The following is a 14,734-nucleotide window of genomic DNA, read 5'->3' on the forward strand; positions in this document are numbered from 1 at the left end:
GTTATTAATTATATCTTAATCAAATTTTATTAACCCAGCCACAGAATTTGCTAATTTTTAAACAAATTGCTTCAGTACTATGTAAGTCTTAGGTCAGTACCTCCAAAGTGCTTATTTTTTCTGAGCTATCCTTAGCACTACATCAAATTATTCTTACAGGCAAATTAGTGTCTTATTACATTTTTTATTGTAAAGACCACGCTCAGGATACCAGGTATAATAAAAGTTAGATGGAATTTTAAATTATGAATTTTATTTATAAAATTATTGATAATTATAGAAGCTAAATGATTAGTGCAAGAGTACTTATACTGTTCTCTCAATAGTGTATACTTGAATTTTTCTTACTAAAAGTGTTATATATATCATATGATATCAAATATCATTGTGTATATATTAATACATTTTGATTTTTCTATCTTTAGTTGAATTTCTGAATCAAATTATTAGAAAAATAATTACATATTATTTGGTCTTATTTTTTAACCAGGCATAAAAGTTATTTTTTTACTGTTTGAAAATATGAATATATAAGTAGTCTTGTTGCTTCAACTAGTAATGATTAAATATTTCATGCATCCAGATATCAGAGCTTATTCAGGTTAATAGTCTATGCATGGTTTTTAATTGTTTGAAAACCAGATTGTGACAAGCTTCTGATTTATCTCTTCTTTTGCTTTCTTACAGATAATGGAATTGTGCTGAAAGTAATCACAATTTATAACCAAGAAACAGAATCAATGGAAGAAGTAATTCTAGAAGAACTCCAGATATTCAAGGTATTTTTATAAGAAAAAAAAAGAAGTAGACAACATTTATGCATTACAGACAATTGCAAATGAATTATAAATGGGAAAGATGTAAGGTCAATTTTTTTTTCTAACAGGTATGTTGTGAATTCACAGTGAATTTGAAGTGAGGAATGTTTTAAAACCTATTTGATTATTGTAGACTATTCAAATGAGAAGGCCAGTATTTGCCCAGCTAGCAGGAAAAGAATTTCAGCATATTAACTGTGACTTTAAGAAATAACACATACCATATATGAATTCCAGAATCATTATTGCAAAGTCTCATTTTACAAATGTACTTTCAACACAGACAATTAAAACAAAGCAGGTTTCATGTTGTTGACTTTGTGATAAGTGTATTGCTTTTTATCATAACATATCAATTACCACAAAGAATTTACTAAAAAAGAAAACTGAAAAATGATAATGTAAAGATTAGACATGACAGTTATATATATGCATACACACAAACACATAGATTCGAGTATCGATATTTGTGGCAGTTATGGTCTTTAAATATCAGACCATATGTCTGATAAATATGTAGTTTAATGTGAACACTACATTAGTGAATACTGACTGACCAATGTTCCCAAGGGGCACACAGGGGTAGATTCCTGTGAGTCTCTAGTCACAGCATTTTTGTCAACTGATCAGTATATAATGTTGTTCTTTGTTTTTAGTTAAAGACATCTTATTTAGTGTATACTGTTGATTAACTAATATTGAACTCATGGCCTACAGCACTGTAATGCATGTATGAACAAAGCTTATTTGTATTTTCCCATGATACACATCACAGCCTTTTGAAGCTTTGAAACACTAGACAGCACTTTAGCACTTTGCTTAGAGGCCATTTTAAACATCAAAATTGCCAGGGAAAAGCACAAAAATGTGAAAACATGGCGTTAAATAGACCATGGAAAAGACACTTGTTTACAATGCGAGAGCTGAAACAAATGGCAGAGTGTCACATTGCTTGATCTCAGGTGGGGATATACTTGCTGGGCAACCAAAATGTACTGCCCCTGTGTGGCTGCATGTGTCCATGAATGGCCACTGAACATGGTAAGTATTAATACTGGAATTACAAATAAATTTTGACAAGTAAGAAAATTTGGGGGAAAAAGTCTGCAAATTATACAGATTGACTATGTGCGTAATGATTACAGATGAAAATATTTTTATTGATGAAAAACAGTTCATTTTACTTTGGCTGTCCTGAAGATTAGATTCCATATAGCCACATCCAAAGTTAACCATGTTCCCCTCTCAACCAGAGCAGCTATGTTTTTGTTTATCTTGCATCCTGGATTTCTGTGTTAGATTTCATTTCATATTAGGGACCATAGCTCCCTTATTAGGAGCATCTGCCACAGCATCTTGCTCATATCAACCCTAAGAAACATTGTCACCTAAATGAGTAAATGAGTGCACGCATGCCAGTGGTAAAGGGTTCTGTAGTTTAAAATATTGAAAAAAATACTGACACAGAGGATCACATTTTCTCTTTCAAAAAATAATTCTTTGAAGGATAATCATCCACAGAGGGGATCCCACCTGCCTGTTGCTTGTCTACTGGTAGGATTCATCTGAGTTTGTGATACTCCTTGGAGACACTCTAGTCTTAATCATCACCCCTACAGTAACACACAGGCTCTCAAAGCTATGTTATAGATCATCTTTCCTCTGGTGTAATTCTAAGACAATGACGTTATTCATCTTGCTCAAAGCACCTTGGGTTCATATTGATTGACCATGATAACTCCAACAAAAACGTATTTTGTTGTAGGCTTAGATTTAAACAATTAAAGGTCTCTTGGTTTGTTAACAGTAACACCTATTCAGAGACATAATTGTTTCACTTCTCATGGTTCAAGTACTTTATAAGAACACTGTGACTTTTTACTCTTTATTTAAAGATACTTGAATTTCCAAAGCATGAGTAATATTCAAATGCAAATACAAAAATTACTTTTCAGAAACAAATGGTAAACTGCTTAGATTATCCACTACTTTTTTTTACCTGACATATCTGTCCTATTTTATTAAAGAGTTTTTAAAAGAAAGCTGTATTTTAATGTAATTATATGTTCCTATTGATTTGCTAAAATGAAAGCTAGTAGACTAGCATAGAGCCAATCGCATACCTGAGTTCAGATGATTAGTAACTATATTAAGGTATGTTCCTATATTTCTTAAGAAACTTTAAAAAATTTTTTTTCAGGACCCAGCTCCTATTATTTCTATGGAGATTTCTTCAAAGAGAGTAAGTTTGTGTGTATGTGTGTGTGTATGTCTGTATATATGTGAGTTAAAGTCAAGGGTAAAGAGCATAAGTACATGTGCTTATACATGAAAAAGTTACAGTTTTATTCTGATAAAAACATGGTGATTTACATGAGATAGATTGATTTTCTGTTATTAAAGAAAGGTATATAAGGGTAGACTTACTTCTATAATCATGATAGGCTGTTATTCTGTAATTTTTTTTGTTAAGTTTGTGCAAAAATGTAAATGATGGTAACACAAAAGGGTGTGCAGTGAAACACAAACCTCCTCTGCATTTTTCTAGAACCAGTTTCTGGTGCAAATTTCTCCAGAAATGGTTGTTGCATATATTACCTCAAATTTATTTATAAATTACCATTTATGTTTAGGTAAACAGAAACAGAATGTTCACTGTTCTGCTACTTATTGTTTTTACTTAACATATCTTATAAGTTTATTGCACATCATTCCATGAATATATCTGTATCACCCTTTTAAATGTTATATGTTAGTGTGTGCTATTGTTAGGACTGTAAATTGGTGCAGCCAATATGGGAAACAGTAAAGAGTTTCCTCAGTGTATTAAAAATAGAACCTATAATTAAGCAATTTCATTTCTGGGTATCTATCCAAAGGAAACAAAACCCTAACCCTAAAAGAGATCTGCACCCATGTTTATTGCAACATTATTTACAATGGCCAAGACATGGAAACAACCTAAGTGCCCACCACAGGATGAATGGCTAGAGAAAACATGGTACATGTGTACAATGGAATAGTATTCAGCCACAAAAAGAAGGAGGTCCTTCCATTTGTGACAACATGGGTAGACCTTGAGAGCATTATACTAAGTGAAATAATTTTTAAAAAAAGACAAATACCATATAAACTCATCTGTGAAATTAAAACAAACAGAAAAACGAGTTTATAGATACAGAGAACAGTTTGGCAGTAGCCAGAGGCAAGGGGTGGGAGGTGCGCAGAATGGGTGGATGTGATCAGAAGATACAAACTTCCAGTTATAAAGGAAGACCTGGGAGTGTAACGTAGAGCATGGTGATTATAGTTAATGATACCGTGATGTGTATATGACAGTTGCTAAGAGAGCATTATGTACAAGTTCTCGTCTCATAAAAACAATTCTACCTATATGTGTCAAGGAATGCTCACCAGGCTTATTGTGATCATTTCACAGTACATACAAGTCTTGAATCCTTATGTTATAATAAGCCTGATACTGATATGGTGTTGTTTGTCATTACATCTCAGTTTAAAACATTCAAACAATAACAACAATGAGAAAAGACCACTTACTAATCCAGTCTGTTATTGGTCATCCCTACTGGTCTTTTTAAAAGACCTACAGTGTTAAATGATGAAAGAGGCTCTCTATTTAAATAACCAATAAAAGAACAGTCAACCTCTTGAGATTTTGTCGAGCTCACTTTGGCAGTTTTGATCCTCGGGCACCCAGGTCTATAAGAGTTTCAATTCTTAGAGAAATGAAAGGATCAGTGTTCCATTACCCATCCCGAGTAACTGCAGTAAGTTAAATGAATATTCACAGAAGGGATTGTGTATAAATGTGAAATTCAGTGAGAGTTCTGTCCATTTCTGCTAGTGGCCTCTCTGTTCTTTGATGTCTCTAGCAACAGCTGTATATTGGATCTCCTTCTGCCGTGGCCCAAGTCAGATTCCATCAGTGTGACATGTATGGAAGTGCTTGTGCTGATTGCTGCCTGGCTCGAGACCCTTACTGTGCCTGGGACGGCATATCCTGTTCCCGGTATTACCCAACGGGCACCCATGCAAAGAGGTGAGAGGAGTCCTCAATGGGATATTTCCCTTGTTTAGAAAAACTATAAGACTTTTTAAAATATTTTTCTTTCTGCACACATTCCATGAAAATAACCATGTTATTTTTGTTAAATAAGCCATCATAGTCATACTTTGTTCATAATACAAGCCTTCAAAGTTGAATTTTCCCTGAAAATAATTCCTATCAATTATTGCGTAAAGATTGGTGTGGAGCACTGCTGGGTTTGTTTTTTTGTTTTGTTTTGTTTTGTTTTTTGCCCATGTTTGAATCCACTCTTACCCATCTTGACACTTTTGCTGCAAGACATGAATCCAGTTTAGATAAACTTAAAATGTGGAAATGGCAAGCCCCACCACACATGAGGGATTCAAAGACTTAAAAGAAAAATAAATAAATAAATTCTTAAATACATCCTGCATTTGCCCCGTGTCCTCTCAACCAGCTGGTCTTCATTTATTTCATTTTGAAAGTGAATATTTTAACTCCTAGGCAAATACATGACCTGTATAATTAATGAAACGTGTGATTTAATTGAACACAAATGAAAGGTACTTAAAGACCTCCAAACTCTAATGTCTACAATTCAGCAAGGTCATTGCCACTTGTAAGAGAAGGTAAATCTTGGGATTCTTTGAACAGGAGATCTTGAGGTCCAGAAAGTATTTTGAAGGATGGAGATATTTCTTCACTGAAGCCATATGAAATTGTGTATTCTTTACAAGGAAACATAAAGGAAAATATTTTTATTTATTATAGAATTAGCAACTAAGTTTTTCTCCTAGTAAAGTGACCAAAGACAATATAAAGCAAAAACATAGAACTATACACAGTTTCCTTACTGAAAATTAATTTTTTATTAATTTCAGTTATTTTTACTCCTCCACTCTAGATTACTTCACACTTTTTAAAAAATCCAATTTAACCCACCTTAATATCATTACTATTTTATAAGTTCACATATATTGTAGAATCTAATTTTTTTAAAGATTTTATTGATTTATTCATGAAAGACACACAGAGAGAAAGGCAGAGGAGACGTAGGCAGAGGGAGAAGCAGGCTCCAGGCAGGGAGCCCGATGTGGGACTTGATCCCAAGACCGCGGATCATGCCCTGAGCCAAGGGGCAGGTGCTCAGCCGCTGAGCCACCCAGGCATCCCTAGAATCTAATTTTTAAAAAACATAATCACTCATTCAAATCTTTTGTGAATTTGACATCAGCTAAGTCAACATTCATTCCAAGAGTACTTAGAGTACATAAGCAGATAGTGAAAAGATCTTTTGAGAGGACATTTGTTAACTAACTAACTTACCAACTGTTTTAGAGAATCAAGCAAATTAATTGATTTTGTTACAAATGCTTATTGATATTTAAAAACACATCTTGAATTCTTCAAGATAGCCGTTAGTATATAAAAGTATTGCTCAGGGGATCCCTGGGTGGCACAGCGGTTTGGCACCTGCCTTTGGCCCAGGGCACGATCCTGGAGACCCGGGATCGAATCCCATGTCGGGCTCCCGGTGCATGGAGCCTGCTTCTCCCTCTGCCTGTGTCTCTGCCTCTCTCTCTCTCTCTCTCTGTGCCTATCATAAATAAATAAAAACTTAAGAAAAAGAAAAGAAACTTTAAAAAAAATAAAATAAAATAAAAAAATAAAAGTATTGTTCAATGATTTACTCACCCATTCTGCCCCCCTACTGTACTGTGTACAAGGAGGATGAAGAAGCAGTCAATCAATACTCTTGGCTAAATGAAATCGGAACCTAAAGTGGAAAATGGAATTGTAAGTAAGAATGATAGTAGGTCACTCTTGAGCACTTCCTGCATATAAGGTACTGGACTAAGCGCAGTACACATACATTATTTAATTCTCACAATAACCCAACCTTTGAGCTCAGTCTTGTAGTGGGAAAGTAAAAAGATTCCAGTTAAAGAGAATTGTACAGAAGGCATAGAATGTTCAGGGAAAACCATGTAGTTCTATAGGTTAGGAGTAAAGTAGCTGGTTCTAAGGGTGGAAAGATAATTTCACCGAAAGTAATAAAATTAATTATTTTATTGTTATTAGCAACAATAACAATGTTTGCACACTATGCATCCAATACTTATGAATAACATGGTTTTGAATTAGGTGTGCAATAGCGGTGATGCTTAACTGAATTAAGCAGTTTCTGTAACTAAATACTTTGTGATACGTGGTGCATCTTATTAGAGTATACATCTACAAGCTTGATAATATATTTACAGAGGGTGGACGAAAAGCCATTTATTTTATTTTTTTAAAGATTTTATTATTTATTCATGAGAATACACAGAGAGGAGACAGAGAGAGAGGCAGAGGCACAGGCAGAGGGAGAAGTAGGCTCCATGCAGGGAGCCCGACATGGGACTCGATCCAGGATCTCCAGGATCACCGCCTGGGATGAAGGCAGGCGCTAAACCGCTGAGCCACCCGGGCTGCCTTTTTTTTTTTTTTTTTTTTTTTTTTTTCAAAAAGTCATTTAGCAAAAGCTAAACGAATGGGCAAAGTCTTAGGAAGGAGCACAGTGCTTAAGTCAGGAGCTGTGCTCATAAATGAATTAGTTTAGTTCAGTGACGCGTAATAGAGATCTTTCAGTCGTGTCAGATTCTTTTAAACCATCACCCACCCCTGGAGGAGAACTCTTTGGATAGGTTCCAGCACATGAAGGGAAATAGTTTGCTTTTATAGCAGATCGTTTTTTCTTCAGACCTGACTAGCAGCAGAAATTGAAAACTGGTCATTAAAATAAATACTTTTCTGTTCACAGAGTGAAAATGAGTCAACAGAGGAAAAACATTAATTCACAATCCAAACCACTTGTTTAAAATAGTCTTCCAAAATACACTATCATTTATAGAGCTAAGTCTTTTACTTCCCCCTGGCTCTTGTATTTTGTCTATTTCCGGTGTTCTCTTAAAAAGTTTCTAAGTGGCAAGAGATATAAGAAAAATATGCAACTTTGAGAATGAAAGGCAACTTTGATGAACCTTTCTCAAACTCCTGAACAGTTTACAGACTTTTTAAAATGCTGAAGTAAAGGACATTTATATGAAGATAGTATTAAAGGAACTGAAACCTTGCTGGAGGATGTGATAGCATTCCTTTTAAATACATGTTTTCAATGATTTTAAACAAAAATTTTGCATGCTCAATTATTCACCTCATGTACCTAGAATTATCTGATTGACTTCCCCTTATTCTCACATCACTCATGTGATAAACCTGATAGAACATTTCAGCAAAGTAGAAAGTATTGAACTGTTAACTAAGATCTGAACTCACATGTGAGAAAGCACGCCATCTCTTAAAATGAGGTTCCATTATCATTACTCAGAGGCAATGAGAAGAGCCTAGAATGAAAAAAAAAAAAATTGAGACTGGAATAGATTTTAGATGTCAATTAGACCAACTCCATTTTACAAAGGAGGATAGAGAGAACCAGGCAAGAGAAAAGATATATATGTATGAGATCAGACGGCACATGAGTGATGGCATTGGGATTTGAATCTGGTTCCCTTTTCCAGACTTTATCATTGCATATGGTTAAAGCATTTCATTGTCACTTTGGAAGCCTCACCATCTCCCTTAGGGGTGAAACTTCTGCTTTGCCTTCTGTTTTTTCCTCAATCTTGAAGAAATGCCATCATTGAGAAAAGCAAATAGTATTTTCTGCTCTTATGTAATTCTTCTATTTTTATATCTAATCTGAATTAATATGCTGAAGATCTTGATCTTAGAATTTCAGTGCTAATAATGATGATTTCCATTTTCTAATCCCTCCCAGAAAGATGTTTACAAATTTAAACTATAGAATTTTTCCTCCATGGATAAAAATATTATTATTTTTAATTATATATTTAAACAATCTATCAAATATAGAAATACAATGGGGGCAGCCGAGTGGCTCAATGGTTTAGCACCGCCTTTGGCCCAGGGTGTGATCCTAGGGTCCTGGGATCGAGTCCCGCATCAGGCTCCCTTCACGGAGCCTATTTCTCCCTCTACCTGTGTCTCTGCCTCTCTCTCTCTCTCTCTCTCTCTCTCTCTCTGTATCTCTCATGAATAAATAAATAAAATCTTTTAAAAAAATACAATGGAAGCGATCCCAAATGTAGCAGGCAGTCTTGCCAGACAGCCTGTTAAGTATGTATAACGCACAATCACATTGAATAGAGGCATATAATTTCTATGTATGATATCTGAAGAAAGGAGTAAGTTGAATATACATTATTAGTTTATCCCTTTTTATTGCCAGTGCTATTTGTGCTCCATGACTATGACAGCTCTAGAACAAAATATTTGGATTCGAATACCTTTCCTTTTTGCATGCATCTTATTATATATAGGAGTTTTAGAATTTTTATTCAAATAAATAGTCTGCCTCGAATCCCACTGTCTTTTCTGCACACGTCCCTTACCACCCAAAACATTCATTTGAAACGGATCTTCTTGCACAGATTTTTAAACAAAATATAGAGAGAGCTTTCTTAAATTATTATTCTGGGATCCAGAATTCAGACTTATGTGAACACTTAAAGAAAAATTTGATACAGATCTTATCCATTGAATAACATTCAGTGGAAATATGGGAAACTATGAAACTAGAATTTTATCCTTGTTTTGTATGACTGATCAGTTTTTTTCAGTAGGAGAATACTCCTTGAATTTTTAATGCAGTTGGCTGTATTTTAAAGTCTGGAAAATTAAAATCTGAACGTCTCCTAAACGCATCTACTTTCTTTCAGACGGTTCCGCAGACAAGACGTTCGGCATGGAAATGCAGCTCAGCAGTGTTTTGGACAGCAGTTCGTCGGTAATCCATAGAAAATCAATTGCTGTGGGTTACTCAGGGTGTATGGTGAAGATATGCTGCAGACTTCTTAAAAGGGTCCCTGTTTTCTTTGTGATTGATATATACTAGACCAGTGTTACTGAAAGTATTTTTTTTCTTCCACAAAGCTAAAATTTTAATTATATGTGGACAAATAATTTTTAATTAATTAGGGAAATAAGTTCTGTGTACCACCACGAAGACCTTGTATTAGACCTCAAAGTGGGGACCCTAGAACAAGATGCCACAGTGATTTGTAGGACTTCTCTCTCCATCTCAGCCCTGGGAGTATCTTCATCATGTTACATATGGTAATCTTACCAAGAGGGTGTCAAACTGGTGTCAAGTCACCTACTAAGCTTTGGGATAGGATAAAGTGAAAAACTTGAAGTCTTCCACTAGCATGGGGAAGGCTAGAGCTCAGGTACAGAAGTGAATTTCTGAGGAAAGGTAGTAAGCAGTCTGTTGGGTAAAGGATGGGAGGAAATTTCAGCTTCAGGAAATGTAAGGAAGTCAAACACAGAAACCAATGGTCCTGACTCTGCACCACGTTGGTGGTTGGAACTGGCTGCAATTGGTGTCACCCATCTCGTGAGGAGGTCACAGGGAGATGAAGCACCGTGCCTGGGAGACCAGCAGTGTTTATATACAATCCAGAGTTGCACAATGTCAGTTCACTAGACCCAAAGCTGACTGAGCATTTGGTGTAGGACAGAAGTCTCCGAGAACATTGGCTAAAGGAAGGCAGGATCTTAATCTCAGAAAACTTACGTGTCAGCTTTGAAAGTGAGGAGGATTCAGGCACAAGGAAAAAAATCCTGGGTTCCAGTTACTGAATTTGATATTCTTGTTGTTTTAACCAACAATGGATACATCCACTTGCTTTTATTCCCCACTGCATTCGAGTGTCCTAGCCTGCATGCAAATTTGAGTTCAAGTCCAGTGAGAGCCTCTCTGGGCCAAGATAAAGATTATAATCAAGCAGCTCTGGATCCGAAGTGTTTTTTCTTACTGTAGGAGCCCAATATTTGGCTAAGTGCAATCCCTTGACAAGATCTCACTCACACTTGTGTTTATGTAGCACCATATCACCTCAATTTCTGCTTTCTGCTTTTGTTTGTAACCCTGAATTTTTGTCTTATGTCTTACTTGAATGGTTGGTGCTCTCACCTTCCCTTGCCTGCTTTATCAGTGGATATCATCACCAATGCATGGAAAATGTATTTAACACCAATCCACCTTCTTACTGTCCTGAGTGTCCTGGCCTTCGGACCCACACTCCCATTTACTTCCTTCTGGTCCTCTCCATAGGCTGTAGTACTTTTTAAAGCCTAGACTTTGGTATGCCTCTGTCTCTAAATAGCTCCTTTAAATGACCTTGCGTAGAAGTTAGCAGTAAGTAATGAAAGATACTCACTTTGCTGCAGGAATCTAAATAAAGAATCATTTAAAAATATTATTGACTGATAAAATCAAAGTCCTAAAGTTAATTTTAATCTTTATATTGTAGGGGATGCTTTGGATAAGACTGAAGAGCGACTGGCCTACGGCATAGAGAATAACAGTACTTTGCTGGAATGTACCCCGCGATCTTTGCAAGCAAAAGTTATCTGGTTTGTACAGAAAGGACGTGACACAAGAAAAGAGGAGGTAATTCACACTTGCTGCATGCTCATGCCATGCTGTCTTGTGTATGGTGTTTTATTAGTAGATAGATGATTTATTTGGTGTTTAAAAATGAATCAGTCTATTGTGCTGTACATGCATTATGTAAAAAGTGAATTTATTATGTGTGATTTATATACATATACAAAATTTTAAGTACACACATAAATTTATATGTATATATAATTTATATATGCTTTTAAAACCTGTGTACATATATGAATCTTTATGCATATAAATATACATATAAAAACATAAATATATATATAATACATATATACATGTATTACATAGAAAAATATATACACATATAAGTAAGTTGTATATGCATGCATGTTTGTATGTATGTATATATATATAATTTAGATTCTGAAAATTGGACTTTTATTCTATAGATACTCATATCTTCATGATATTAGTATCATGTCAAAGTGATAGTCTTATACTGTATCACCCAAGGTAATGTTCTAGAAAAATAACAAATTTAAACACCATTAACATGTATGTCTTAGACATATGGATAATAGAATTAAAACAACAGCAGCAACATTAAACTAAATGATAAAGCAATTGAATCATACATGAAACGTTGACAGAGGGATTCCATTACTGCCCACTGGGAACAAAAGAAAGGCATCAGTTTGTCCTTTTAAGTAGGTTTAGTGGTGGAGATTATATTTCTGTTATCATCTAAATGACATGTGCTGCTTTTATAGATGGAAGAATAGGAAGCCTTTAAAGCACACATAAGGGATAGCCTGGAGGCAGTTAGAGGATAATCTTTTTATGCACGTCTAGGGATCTGGGTGTATATTGGCCAAGGTCAAGGGCATGAAGCAGTTAGTAAAGGCAGGTAAAACATTATTGATGCTAATGTGGGCTTTGAACTCAATTTTCACAGAAGTGGAATTATAAAAATAGAAAGAATGAAAATTGGTTCATTAAAGGGAGATGGATCTTGGTAACTGCTAGCAAAATGTTTCTTGGCAAAAAGAAGGTTGCAAATTGAACAAGGGAAAGAAATGTCAGATACCTGCCTTCGGACCCACGAAGAGCAGATAGATACACAGTGGTGGGAGAGGGAAAAATGAAGTCCTCAACTATAGATTCCAAATGTAGACCACATTGACTTTATATGCCTTTTTTTCTAGCCCATTGTTGAACAAAAATGCAACATGTCTTTGGTCCAAAACTCATATAATACATCCTGGGAGATGATTAAATTTGTAAATTCCAGGTTCCTGGTATAGTTATTAAGAGAGGAAGGCACTCAGCAAAGGCTGTTAGAGATAATATAGAAAGGCAATCAAGGACAGGAAAATTCTCCTAAATTTGCATGACGTCATAAGAATAAACATGTGTCCAAAAATGTTACAGCATATTGCACTAAAATATTGTCGATTTAGTACTAAAGTATTCTCCATCCCACAAATCTGATGTGAAACTGATTTTTAAATTCTGTCATAACTCACTTGGCAGGAGAGGACCTGGGAATGTTCTCTAGCTCCTCTAGTTGAATGGCTTCAGAAGACAGAGAAGTAATTCTTTCATCAGTGGTTTTCTTCCCTTCGTATGTTCTGTTTCTAATTTGGAAGTCACCATAATCTGCCTCATTTGGAAATCTTTACCAAATCATTTTGACATGCTGCATCCATCAATGTTCAATTATAAGCTTCTTTCTCCTGTTGTTGATATAATCTGCTTCTCCTTTGCCCAGATTTTAGTCCCTGCTTTTCAAAATTCTATGGCTGATATATTTACTGATACTTGAAATTGTGAGTTTACTCTGTGCATTAGATGTCAGAATCATATAATACTTGATTTCTATACATAGCAATATATATTGATTTTTTCACAATCTAGAACAAAACACAAAATTGCTGACATCACAAAAAAGTGCATGTGTATGCTGAATGCACAGAGCAGAATTTTTGATTGTGTGTCCTTTTAGAGCTTTTTTTTTTTTTTAAAGTTCTTTTAGAGTCCCTTTTTGGAGCTTTTAGAGTTTGTTTTTTTTTAACAACCATTTTATTATAGTTACTCTGGACAGAGAATTATATTATTATTATCAAATCTTGACCATTGCATAAGATCTTGAAATTTATCCACTCCATTTCTTTCCTCATATGGAAATGCTTTTAGAGTACAGCTGAGAGTAGCCATCCAGGTTTATCACAGACACTTTAATCCATAAGTCATTAGTTTGTAGCCAGACCATAGCCTTTGTGAAAATCTTTGATTGTGACATATATATCTTCTTATGGAACTGAAATTTTTGAGTCTGGAACTTTTGCCTGCAAATCCAAACTCAGCCCTCTGGAGTTATCTGGAAACCACAATTCAATGGATAAAATTTTGCTCAGATAAAGCTTTTGAAATGCTACATAGAGGAATTGCTAGAAAACATCTAGATTTCTAAACTGGATTACTGCTGATCTCTTGAATATGCACTTTATGATCTCCTGCTTTCTTAAAAACCACATATGAAACACAATCTCTGTACATGTTATTAATTCCATAAATGTTTCTTGAAAGCCTGTTTTGTAGGTAATTCTTAAGGGAGTAATTTCCCTTGGTCCAGTGACCTTAGTTATGGCGTGCATCAGTTGTTGATACCCTGAGGGAAAAGATTTTAATAGAAGGGACTCTATAGGTGAGGCTGTGCTTCACTGTGCGTCTACCACACACAGAAACTGAGGTAGTAGGAAGGTGCCTTAGCTTATTGTTCTTACATCTCACAGATGCACACCGGAGGTAATGGGCCTCTTCCTACAAGCATGGAAACTAACGCTGAGAGAATAGAGTTCATAAAGCAAGTCTATAACAGGTTTAAACTCAGATATTCCTGACTCCAAAGCTGAGCTGCTTCACATTTATTCCTTGTCTAACCACCTAGGAATTTGCTGTGTGCATTTCATAGAATACACCATTTTAGTCTAAAACATGATTTACAGGTGACATCATTGAGACACAGACGGTTTAATAACATCCCTGGTTACTGACAGCTAGTAAAATTGACTCAAATCCAGGTGTCTATGTTCACTCTACTAAAGCACACAACCTTCTGAAATTGGAACCCTAAATACAGTTTCAGATGCTTTGGGACCTGTAGCAAAATGGAAAACCATTTACAGCCAAAGTTTTGGAATTTGATTTCAGGAAATTGGTCCTGATATCTGCTCGATCCTTATCTATATTTTTTCATCAAACCTTAGTGAAGCATGTTGCTAGAGCCTTGGGGGTAAAAACACTAGTCCTCATGTTTAGATGTTGAGAACCTGCCGGTAATTTGAACAGTTCCCACTCTAAGCACTGATACCATGAATCCTTATTAGA

The 14,734-nt window shown here is 35.3% G+C and overlaps 1 protein-coding gene across 4 annotated transcripts in view; it reads left to right on the forward strand.

The window, feature by feature from the left end:
- Nucleotides 1-14,734, forward strand: part of SEMA3E (semaphorin 3E) — a 236,695-nt gene that overhangs the window by 207,607 nt on the left and 14,354 nt on the right. For 3 of the 4 annotated variants that reach the window (XM_072791345.1, XM_072791346.1, XM_072791347.1), the window contains 5 exons: nt 688-779; nt 3,019-3,060; nt 4,712-4,878; nt 9,648-9,715; nt 11,244-11,383. In XM_072791345.1, coding sequence (XP_072647446.1) covers nt 688-779; nt 3,019-3,060; nt 4,712-4,878; nt 9,648-9,715; nt 11,244-11,383 — 509 coding nt within the window. Of the gene's footprint in view, nt 1-687; nt 780-3,018; nt 3,061-4,711; nt 4,879-9,647; nt 9,716-11,243; nt 11,384-12,877; nt 13,091-14,734 lie in introns of those variants that run through there. The other variant, XM_072791348.1, reaches the window with a different exon arrangement.

This window comes from Canis lupus, chromosome 21 (assembly GCF_048164855.1).
Source record: "Canis lupus baileyi chromosome 21, mCanLup2.hap1, whole genome shotgun sequence".
NCBI lineage: Eukaryota > Metazoa > Chordata > Mammalia > Carnivora > Canidae > Canis > Canis lupus.